This window comes from Schistocerca serialis, chromosome 3 (genome assembly GCF_023864345.2).
Source record: "Schistocerca serialis cubense isolate TAMUIC-IGC-003099 chromosome 3, iqSchSeri2.2, whole genome shotgun sequence".
In the NCBI taxonomy this organism is placed as follows: domain Eukaryota; kingdom Metazoa; phylum Arthropoda; class Insecta; order Orthoptera; family Acrididae; genus Schistocerca; species Schistocerca serialis.
In genome coordinates, this window is record NC_064640.1 from 1,001,186,752 (window position 1) to 1,001,199,356 (window position 12,605).

At 41.9% G+C, this 12,605-nt stretch overlaps 1 protein-coding gene across 1 annotated transcript in view; it reads left to right on the top strand.

The window, feature by feature from the left end:
* LOC126471360 (muscarinic acetylcholine receptor DM1) overlaps window positions 1-12,605 on the top strand; it is a 117,413-nt gene that overhangs the window by 47,579 nt on the left and 57,229 nt on the right. The window contains exon 2 of the mRNA XM_050099481.1: window positions 6,496-6,816. Within this exon, the coding sequence (XP_049955438.1) occupies window positions 6,496-6,816 (321 nt within the window). The remainder of the gene's footprint in view (window positions 1-6,495; window positions 6,817-12,605) is intronic.

The following is a 12,605-nucleotide window of genomic DNA, read 5'->3' on the forward strand; positions in this document are numbered from 1 at the left end:
AATGTCGTAGAGCGCTTGCCCGCGAGAGGCAAATGTCCCGTGTTCGAGTCTCGGTCCGGCAAAATAAAATAAATAGTTGGTATCAGCAGGCAGACTGTGTGAGACCTGTTCAGTGGAAAAATTTGAACGGCGATGTTATAAGGCCACCATCGTCGCTTTGTTATACCCTTAGCGCTCAATACCTAGAGCTCCGCCCTCAGTCGAGTTATACGGCCGTCTCCATCGCTGCCGCCGAGCCATTATGAGAACAGCTTTCTACGAGGTGAGCCCGTCTTCTCATTACTCTCCCTTACTGCATACTCCGTCATTTCCACCACGGTTAGGCCCTTCATAAAGCGATTCCAGTATGAGTAGCTGCTGTGGGACAACGTTCTGTCGTAAGGCGACGTGAGGAGCGAAATCCTTACTTATAAGCTCACGCTCTGATCAGCGGTGAAGCGAGATTTAAGGTCATTCGTTTCTTGGTACACGAGCGGCTGTGTACAGGAGTGAATCGGTGAAGTGATCAAGCTGAGATTTTTCAGGTCTCTGTGGCTGGTACAGAAGGATAATTTTTTACAGAGTAAACCGCCATTTGAGGGTGTATTATTATATTTATCTATTACACTATCCAGATTTAGGCTTTTATGCCATTATCGAGTACAAAGCTAAAAGTTGTTCGACCATTATTAAGTCATATCTGTTAAGGCAGTCAAAAGCAGGTGTCTGTCTTCAGGTCTTGGACTGCCTTAATAGACATGACTTAATGATGGTCAAACAACTTTTAGCGTTGTACTCGATAATGCCATAAAAGCCGAAATATGGACAGTACAAGAAATAAATGTAGTAATACACAGTCAAATGGCGTTTTCTTCTTTTAAAATCTTGGGTATTAGGCTGAAGATGTGGATACGGTGATGACAGGGAAATGAAACTCTGGGTTGGCTAACTGGTCTGGTTTTTATTGCTTCGTCACTTGTCAGCAATGAACACGCAGAAGAGCACAGACATTGGTTTATTAGAACACAAATGAGGCTTTCTAGATTCTCCAATAAATTACCGGAACAAAAGGCCGTCCCGGAATATAACTTTAGTATGATTCGGGTACACACAGTAATGTCTAGTACTACAAATCACGAATCGTCGTAACTGCAGTCTACTTCACATCTGCTGTGCAGCGAGCTACGTAAATTTAAGTATTAACTGTGTTTTTCTTATTTGTTACTTCTTTTTCCGTGTATTTTTGCTTTTAGGAGGCTTTAATTTTCCAGTACTAGTAATAGTGTTCCATAGATTTCGTGTTTGTTTTGAATACAGTACAGAGACAGGTAGTGTTTATTTTCATTGTTTCCAACAAGAAGTGTCTAGTACCACAGTTTAGTCAGGTATCAGCCGCCTTTAGTGAATTAGCAGTCTAGTTAAAAGTTGATTAACTCTCTACAGTAAACGGTTGATTTCTTAGGATGGATAGGATGTGTGACTGCAGGAGGAGCTGGCCACTGTTCGCGAACAGCTGAGCGTGTTGATGGCCACGGTCAGCCGTCTTCAGGCTGCTGCCTCGGTATGTAGCGGCAGTGGGGAGTCTGGTGCGTCGCATGGTACACTCCAGGTGTTGAATGCTTCACCCACGATCCCTGCCGTCGAAACATCTTCGCGGCTACCGGCCGCAGTTGGGCCACCCTCTCCCCAAAGGGAGTGGCGGGTTCAGCGGCGTTCGCGTCACACGAGGCGGAGGGTGTGCCAAGCAAGATCGTAAGAGATGGAAAACAGCCGCCGTGGTACAACAACCGAGTTAGTAAACTGCTACGGAAGCAAAGGGAACTCCACAGCAAAAATAAACATAGCCAAAGCCTTGTAGACAAACGAAAATTACGCGAAGCGAACTGTAGTGCGAGGAGTGCTATGCGAGAGGCCTTCAATGAATTCGAAAGTAAAGTTCTATGTACTGACTTGGCAGAAAGTCCTAAGAAATTTTGGTCTTATGTCAAAGTGGTAGGTGGATCGAAACAAAATATCCAGACACTCTGTGACCAAAATGGCACTGAAACAGAGGATGACAGACTAAAGGCCGAAATATTAAATGTCTTTTTCCAGAGCTGTTTCACAGAGGAAGACTGCACTGTAGTTCCTTCTCTAGATTGTCGCACAGATGACAAAATGGAAGATATCGAAATAGATGACAGAGGGACAGATAAACAAATTAAAATCATTCAGAAGAGGAAAGGCGGATGGACATGATGAGATACCAGTTCAATTTTACACAGAGTACGCGAAGGAACTTTCCCCCCTTCTTGCAGCGGTGTACCGTAGGTCTCTAGAAGAGCGTAGCGTCCCAAAACATGGGAAAAGGGGACAGGTCATTCCCGTTTTCAAGAAGGGACGTCGAACAGATGTGAAGAACTATAGACGTACATCTCTAACGTCGATCAGTTGTAGAATTTTAGAACACGCATTATGTTCGAGTATAATGAATTTTCTGAAGACTAGAAATCTACACAGTAGGAATCAGCATGGGTTTCGAAAAAGACGGTCGTGTGAAACCCAGCTCGCGCTATTCGTCCACGAGACTCAGAGGGCCATAGACACGGGTTACCAGGTAGATGCCGTGTTTCTTGACGTCAGCAAGGCGTTTGATGCAGTTCCCCACAGCTGTGAGGACGGGGCGTGTGTCGTGCTTGGGTAGCTCAGTTGGTAGAGCACTTGCCCGCGAAAGGCAAAGGTCCCGAGTTCGAGTCTCGGTCAGGCACACAGTTTTAATCTGCCAGGAAGTTTCATATCAGCGCACACTCCGCTGCAGAGTGGAAATCTCATTCTGGAAACATCCCCACAGTCGTTTAATGAAGAAAGTAAGAGCATATGGACTATCAGACCAATTGTGTGACTGGATTGAAGAGTTCCTAGATAACAGAGCACAGCATATCATTCTCAATGGAGAGAAGTCTTCCGAAGTAAGAGTGATTTCAGGTGTGCCGCAGGGGAGTGTCGTGGGACCGTTGCTATTCACAGTGTATATAAATGACTTTGTGGGTAACATCGGAAGTTCACTGAGGCTTTTTGCGGATGATGCTGTAGTATATCGAGATGTTGTAACAATGGAAAATTGTGCTGAAATGCAGGAGGATCTGCAACTAATTGACGCATGGTGCAGGGAATGGCAATTGAATCTCAATGTAGACAAGTGTAATGTACTGCGAATACATATAAAGAAAGATCCTTTGTTATTTAGCAACAATATAGCAGGTCAGCAACCGGAAGCAGTTAATTCCATAAATTATCTAGGAGTGGGAATTAGGAGTGATTCAAAATCGAATGACCATATAAAATTAATCGTCGGTAAAGCAGATGCCAGACTGAGATTCATTCGAAGAATCCTAAGGAAATGCAACCCCAAAACAAAGGAAGTAGGTTACAGTACACTTGTTCGCCCACTGCTTGAATACCGCTCACCGGTGTGGGATCCGTAGCAGACAGGGTTGATAGAACAGAGAGAGAAGATCCAACGGAGAGCAGCGCGCTTCGTTACAGGATCATTTAGTAATCGCGAAAGCGTTATGGAGATGATAGATAAACCCCAGTGGAAGACTCTGCAAGAGAGACCCTCAGTAGCTCGGTATGGGCTTTTGTTGAAGTTTCGAGAACATACATTCACCGAGGAGTCAAGCAGTATATTGCTCCCTCCTACGTATATCTCGCGAAGAGACCATGAGGATAAAATCAGAGAGATTAGAGCCCACATAGAGGCATACCGACAATATTTCTTTCCACGAACAATACGAGACTGGAATAGAAGGGAGAACCGATAGAGGTACTCAAAATACCCTCCGCCACACACCATCAGGTGGCTTGCGGAGTACGGATGTAGATGTAGATGTAAAACTGTGGAAGTGCCAGATTCTTTTGCTGTTGTCGAACCCTTAGGTTCAAGTACTCGTCACAGTGCAAGTGGCATACTGACATAGTTACGTGTAGGGAAATGTACGATGTAAAAAAATAATCCTAATCCAGAAGTACGTGCAGGCAAGCTCTGCACGTCCTTCTTAGTGTATGAGAATTAACTGATGGCAATGCACACTCACATGGAATCCGCTGTACGCCGGCGCTCATCTGAAGTTGGAACTCTCCTGATCGCTGGACTGTGCCTTGCTTGACGTTTGAGGGTCTCTACATACGGCGTTTGAGACTGTTTGCTAGCATATGATACGTGCTTGCGTTACTTTTTACGTCCGATTCGCGATCAGTGAGCGTGAAATCAGCGGTTTTCTAATACATTAGACCTCGTAATGGACAGCTGAAAGCGGCGTGCACTGTTCGTCTCTAAGTAAATTGCAAACCTTACAGTTAATATTCATATTAAAATTATTTTTTTTTTCTTTTCCTGGCAACCCCTCACGTTTCGGTATCTAGGTTTTGTGCTTGACGTGTGTGTGTGTGTGTGTGTGTGTGTGTGTGTGTGTGTGTGTGTGTGTATGTGTGCGTGTGTGTGTTTCAGCTCCAGAGTATTGTATCATTTTATTTGAATGAATCCTTTATCCATAGCTCAGTGTTAAATACAGGGTGATTCAAAAAGAATACCACAACTTTAAAAATGTGTATTTAATGAAAGAAACATAATATAACCTTCTGTTATACATCATTACAAACAGTATTTAAAAAGTTTTTTTTTCGCTCAAAAACAAGTTCAGAGATGTTCAATATGGCCCCCTCCAGACACTCGAGCAATATCAACCCGATACTCCAACTCGTTCCACACTCTCTGGAGATGTTAGAGAATTGGCTGTTCCCTCAGCTCGAACAAGAAGCACAACAATTCATATTTCAGCAGGATGGAGCGCCACCACATTGACACTTATCTGTCCGTAACTACCTGAACGTCAACTACCCGAGGCGATGGATCGGCCGCCAGGCAGCCCGTGACAGAGCACTTCATCACTGGCCTCCAAGAAGCCCTGATCTTACCCCCTGCGATTTTTTCTTATGGGGGTATGTTAAGGATATGGTGTTTCGGCCACCTCTCCCAGCCACCATTGATGATTTGAAACGAGAAATAACAGCAGCTATCCAAATTGTTACGCCTGATATGCTATAGAGAGTGTGGAACGAGTTGGAGTATCGGGTTGATATTGCTCGAGTGTCTGGAGGGGGCCATATTGAACATCTCTGAACTTGTTTTTGAGTGAAAAAAAACCTTTTTAAATACTGTTTGTAATGATGTACAACAGAAGGTTATATTATGTTTCTTTCATTAAATACACATTTTTAAAGTTGTGGTATTCTTTTTGAATCACCCTGTACATTATACGGAAAAAAATAAAATAAACGACGCTTCACGAAGACATTATCTGAGACGGAAATCTGTAGAAGTGATTTAGATGTACAGTCAAAGTACTGATTACAATTTAAGGAAAAATCTGATTTTATATTGAAGAGAAAACCTTCACAAATTGAGCAAGTCAATAACGCGTCGGTCCACCTGTGGTACTTATGCAAACAGTTAGTCTGCATGGCATCGATTGACTTGTTGGATGTGCTACTGTGGGATACCGTGCCAAATTCTATCCAGATGGCGCGTTAGATTGTCAAAATCACGAGATGGTTGGAGGACCCTGCCCAGAATGCTCCAAACGTTCTCATTTGGGGAAATATTCGGCAACCTTTCTGGCAAAAGTAGGATTTGATAAACACCAACAGAAACAGTTGACATTCTCGACTTGTGCGTATGAGCGTTATCTCGCTGAAATGTAAGCCCAGAATGGCTTACCGTGAATGGCGACAAAATGGGCTTACATTTCAGCAAGATAATGCCTGTCCGCACACGGCGAGAGTTTCTAATGCTTGGCTTTGTGCTTACCAAATCCTGCCTTGGCCAGCGAGGTCGCCGCATGTCTTTCCAATTGAGAATGTTTGGAGCATTATGGGCAGGTCAGTCGAAACAGCGAGGGATTTTTACCATCTAACGCGTCAGTTAGACAGAATTTGGCACGATATCTCTCAGAAGAACATCCAACAACTCTATCAATCAGTGTTAAGCCAAATAACTGCTCGCATAAGGGCAAGAGATGGACCAAAGCGTTATTGACTTGCTCTATTTGTGAAGTTCTTTCTCTTCGAGAAATGATCTAATTTTTCTGAAATCGTAGTCATTTGTTTACCTGTGCAGGTACAGTACTCAAAAACCGATTTCCATTGACATAATTCCTTCGTGGTGCGTTTTTCTTATTTTAATTATTAACCACGTTTCTGGTACGCCAACGATGTATTCATTGCTAAAATCCTTAATAAACTTCTTGTATTTTTTCTCACTAATGGATTTATTGTCTCGAGTAATGGCGGTGGGATGGATATCCCTTAACTCTTGCAAGACACGGTAAATAAGAAATCGTCTTTCAGCAAAATTACTGAACGCAAACATTTCTTATAAGTAGGCAAAGAAATCTGAATAGCTTGTACAAGGGATAAATTATTTAATTTCATCGTTGCGTATACATTATTTTGACATGCGCTGCAACATCTCCCCAGCCAGTGGACTGGCGACGCCGCCCTATAGCAGGGGGACACCTGTTGCAGGGCGCGCCGTTCACGTGGCGGTGGGTGCGCGCCTGGTGCGCGGCGTGGTGGAGCTCCAGCCGCGAGGAGGAGTGCGCGCCCGACCTGGAGGACACGCCCAGCGACATGGGCTACGCCACGCCCGTCAGCGTCGAGACGCCGCTGCAGTCCAGCGTGTCGCGCTGCACCTCGCTCAACGTCATCCGAGACCCCTTCAGCGCGGTGCACACGCCCACGCGCCACGGCCACGCCCACGCCGGCCGCCTCGCCGCGCGCTCCGTCTCCAGCGACTCGGTGAGTATCGCCTTCCGTGCAGTCTTATCTTTCCTCTTCTGAATGACTCGCTGCGGCCAACCGCTCTTTTCTTCGCCTGAGCCAGTATCTCCGTTTCAAATTAGCCCTTGCACCCAACGTAGTGAATTACTGGTACATAATCTAATCTCCGTCCTTTTCTGCTATTTGTGCCCTCTACTGCCAGCTGCCGTATTGACAGAAACCAGACTGCATTTATGAGTCAGTGTACATGACAAAAAAGCTGGGAGTGAGACGGGTTGTAGCTTGTCCCCAATGTTTGCTGCTCTGTATACTGAACAATCAGTCAAAGGAACACATGAAAAATTTTGGTAATAATGGAAGTTCAGGGAGAAGAAATGAATTTTTTTCCTTTTTTAGGGCCACTAGCATAATATATGTCTGATAATGACGTTATTATTGGAATAGATGCACCAAAATAGTTGATTATAATAACTAATCTTTATTCACAACAGACTGTTGCGGCATTTATTGCCATTACAAGCACCTACGATTACAGTTTTGCTGTGAACGTGTATAAACGTGAATGTCATTTATATTAAGGTGACTATGTTTTACTTATGTCTAGACTGATGTGACATCCATATCACGTCGTTAGTGAACTGTCATATATCTGCCACTGTCTACGTAAGATGGTAAATGATGTAAATATATTGAAAATAAAATGTTAATTATTGTTTGACAGTGGTTTGGCAGTTCCACTCTTACGACGTGATACATATACAAAGATTATACAGATGATCAGTTATATTATTTTATTAACTAAAATTTGTTACTATTGTCTTTGGTTGTAGCATATGTTACTTCGTTTTATCCATTTTCGTGTTATAAAAGTTCAGTGAAGTTTTTGAGGTATTACTTGTGTCTGTATTCTGTATGTTTGTTTAATATTTCTTGTGGGTATTTTCTCGTGTGTATATTGGTTTCCAGTTCTTCAAGACTCTTCCTTTCAAAACCTTTTGTTATTCTCTAGAGGATTTAGACTGTATTTTAAATCGTATCACCAGTGTGGTTCTGATTCTTCAAGTGTAGAATCAAGCTCGGCTGATTATTTTCGCTCTCTCTAATGTGTTCGTTATATCTCACACTAAAATTTATTCCTGTTTGGCTAATGTAAAAGGTAATACAGTTGCCACATGTGATTTTATATTTGCCTGGGTTATCATATTTCGATGTTCTTGTGTTGCCGGAAAGTAATTTTGTTGAAAGGTTGTTATTGGTTCGAAAGGCTACTTGAATATTTGTGCCTTTAAAAAGTGCATTAACTCTGTTGGAGAGTCGACCCAGGTAGACTGCTGCTACGTATCTTATTTTCTGCGTAGGTGATGTTCTGCACACAATACTAAAACGTCTTGCAATGAACATCCTTAGAAAACTGGAGAACACACGAGAAAATACTCTCAAGAAATTTAGACACACGTACTACCTGAAAATATGTAAAATATTGAAATTTTAGAGCACAACAATGGATAAATCGGAAGTAACATATGTAACAACCAAAGACAATCGTAAAAATAAAATAATATTCCTCTTCATCTGCAAAATCTTTGTAAACATATAGCATCGTAACACTGGAAATGTCAAACATCTGTCACGTCGTAATTAACGTTCTATGTTCAGTATATTATATTTCACCTTTTAGCATCTTACTAAAACAAAGATAGTTTACTAACGACGTAATATGGAAGTTACATTAGTTTACACGTGACTAGAATAATGTCACTTTAATATAAATGACATTCACATTTATACACGTTTTCACCAAAATTGTAATCGTAGGTATTTGACAATGGCGGTAAATGCCAAAACAGTCTGTCGTGAGTGAAGATTAGTTATTATAAGCAGCTATTTTCGTGCATCTATTCTAATAATCATGTCATTATCAGGCAAAGAAATAAATCTTCGAGGTTTGCCAATGGTACTGTAATTCAGTCAGAGACGGCAAAGGAAATGGAAGATCGTTTGAATGGAACTAATGGTGTCATGAAAAGAGTTTATATGAGAATATCAATAAAACTAAAGCAAGGATAATTGAATGAAGTCTAATTAAATCAGCCAATATAAACGGAATTATATTAGGAAGCGAGACACTAAAGGTAACAGGTGTGTTTCACTATTAGGGCAGCAAAATTACCGGCGATTGTGGAAGTGCAGTGGATGTTAAATGCAGACCTGTAATTACAAGACAAACTTTCTCGGAAAAGAGAAATTTACTAACATCAAGTATAAATTTAAATGTTGGAAAGTATTTTGTGGAGATCTGATGTGTAGTCTTGTACGGACGTGGAACATGGATGATAAATAGTTCAGACAAGAAGAGACTAGAGGCTTCTGAAATGTAGTGCTTCAGGAGAATGCTGAAGATCAGATCGATAGGTTGCGTGATTAATGAAAGTACACTGAATCAAATTTCGAGCAATAGAAATTTATGACTAAACTTTGGTTGATAAAACATACCCTGCGACATAACGCAATTGTCAGTTTGGTACTGGAGGAAAGTGTGAGGGAGTAAACATTATTGATGGAGGTCTTAAAGCCATAGGAACATAATAGCATCGATGACATTTCGTGTATCAAAGTCTACTGGATTACTGTCGAAGATACGTTATGGAATTATTTATTCATACAAGCTACTTTCGATTAATACTAGGAGAAGGATGAAAATAAATGGGGAGGAATATATTTTCATTTGGTATGAAGTAGGAAATGATAATTGTAAAGTAACATTGTCAGGTGATGCAATTTATTATAGACAGAGACTACAGTAAGCAGGTTCAGATGGATGTAGGTTGAAATAATTATTCAGAGATGAATAGACTTCAATAGGACACAGCAGAGTGGAAAGCTGCATCGGACCTGTCTTCGAAATGAACACCTTAATAACGATTACAAATGCTGCTGCTGCTGCTACTACTGCTACTCCCTTCTGTAACGCATTGTGTTCTTTTGGTTAGTGGTTTCTATACTCTCCTTTCACAGATCGTCACTTCTTATGAAACGGCTTAATTTCCAGCGTACTTCTGTAACAAGTAAACGCGAATGCTTAGTCCCTAGTGCATTTATTTTGCCTTCGAATTCTTTCTTTGTCTGTGCTAGTCTGTTTATAACGTCCTCTTTGTTCACAGGTAGCAGAATTTCTTGAGTACTTGGACTCTAGTATTGATATTATGTTTGTTACTAATTTCATTTATTCTGCTCCTTAGTACATTCGGTTTTCTTTGGTTTAATCCTAATACGTATTCCGTTCTCAATAGATCATTCATTCCATTCAACAGGTTCATTAATTCTTCCTCACCTTCACTGAGAATAGCAATTTAATCAGCGAATCTTACCACTGATATACTGTCGTTCTGAAATTTAATCGTAGTTCTGGACTTTTCGTATATTTCCTTCTTTGCTTTTTAGATACATAGGTTGAACAGTTGAGGATAGAGAAGAAAGACTGCATGCCTGCCTACAGCTCCTTTCAATCCGAGCGCTTCTTTCTTGGTTTCCTATTCATGTTGTGCGGTCTTGGCTCTTGTACACGTTGTCGATTGCTTTCCTATAATCCTGAGGGCTTTAAACATCTTCCATTTTACAGTGTCGGACGCTTTTTCTAGTTGGAGAAGTCCTATGAATGTGTCTTGGATTTCTTAAGTCTGTTTTGTTTTTCTGATTCGTTTTATTTGCTAAAGCCCAACTAATCGTGCTGTAACTAATACTCAATTCTCTCTTCCATTGTTTTGTTTTTGTATTCATTATTAATTTGGATTCATGAAATGTCAAGCTTATTCTTTGACGGTTTCATACTTATTTTCTTATTTGCCCTTGCCGTTGCCGGGATCTCGTAGACATTCTTGGAAAAAAAAAAACAGAACTTGTCTTTCAGTCTGTCAGAGTCTTTCCTTATTGGGAGGAAAAGAATGGAATCCACTGAGCGCTAAGGAGGCACAGTAGCTAGAAATACAAGCTGAAACGTTGTCTGCCAGACGACAATAGGTCACAATTGCTCTTATTTTTCCACTCATCCCCCTTTTATATTAATGAGCTTTGTCAAGCGTTACAAAATGCGTTTCTTGATTGCCATATTACCTTTGTAGGTAGAGGGTGGCGCGCGAGATGTGTCACCATTTTGTTTTGGAATAAACACATTATTGTTAAGACGAACGCAAAGGAACCTATACTACCATGGAAGACATTCTGTGGAGAACTGTTGTAACCCAGCACATTTTCAATACGTCAATCAATCTGATTACAAACTTCCTTCACACGAACACTGATCTTAGCAATAATCCTGCGGTACATATCTTCTGTGATGTCACTGCAAGTTTCAAGAATAAGGCGTCTGATTTCCATTAAATAATGTGGACGTTTCAGGGAAATTGTTCCTTTAAGTACACCCAAACAAAGAAGTCATATAGGATGAGGTGTGGACTATTATTAGGGGGGGGGGGGGGGATAAATTGTTCACCATTGAAACGACCCAGAAACCCGAGTTAAATGAGCCGCATGTCACTCGTGAACGAAGTTTTTGCGGAGCATGCTCAAATAACGCGCACTATTGACTGTTCCTTTAACGAAAAAGGTCCGATATGTTCGTAACTGGAAAGTGCGACCCACACTATAATCCTTGGAGCATGATGTTGTTCAGATTTTCCGTAGCCCAAAAGCATACATTTTGCGTGCTAACCACACCATCCAAATGAAAATCCGTCTCGTCTGAAAACCAAACTTTGTTGAGAGTTTGTTGGCTGTCCTCCGGCCAGCGGGCGAACAGTGGTCTCTGCCGTTTGTTTTCTGCAGTGAGCTTCTGAATTGAGGTCATCTTGTACGGGCACTTCTGGAGCCCACGGAACGTCTAAATATGCCCTGCTGCACTGTTGCCTTTCTGCACAATTTGCCAAGGCTTCTCTGTAGAGCAACTCGTAGCACTTCAGCATCCTCTGGCGAGCAAACAGGCTTCGGCTGAGGTCGCTTCGCTTCCAACATTGATCCTCCTCATACAAACTGCTAATACAGCCTGTGAATGGTTCTCTTGCCAGGGGGCCCCCGCAAACTAAACTGTCGTCGAAACCGCCTCTAAGGCGCAACAGGACTTTTTGTTTCGTGAAAAATTCACACAACTCCCGGTAGCTACTGCATTGTTAGTCGTCCATTGTCAGCCATGTTGTAAACACTACTCTCCTAGCAACGTTATCACGAATTACACGTTATTTCGTAACTCATTTGCTTCTCCAAACTCTACTGCTACTGCTGTTGAGATGCTCCGTAGCATGACGGCCACGGTGTGCCAGACTTCATTCGCGCTGCGTGTGTGGGCCCGGCCAGGCACTCGGCTTTACTCAGTCCTTCTCGAAAGTACCCGGAATGGCGCAACATTTCATTTAGCATTGCGGCGTTGTTCGCTCGGCACAGCTCCCTGAGCTCGGTAAAATCGCAGTGTCAGCGCTGTTTACTCTTCGCTATTTGTTCGTGATATGAACAGGACCTGTGGCTGTTTGCACAAAAAGAAGCCATCTAGCGATCTATCGAATCCTTTAAAATGAATGGAAATGACAGAAGAAGAGAGGTATTTGCTATGAAACGACACTACAGTACCGTACAGAAAGAATTTAAAGATTTAATTGACAATGAAAGAACAGTAATTGACAACGATCAACAGATGGGACTTATTGTACTGTACCTCAATAACACTTTGTGCTAAATTTGCAGGCTTAGAGCACGTGAAGAAATTGGTGGTACGAACAGTAAAATTTCTGAAGTCACACGTATTATTCTATTCTCAGTTG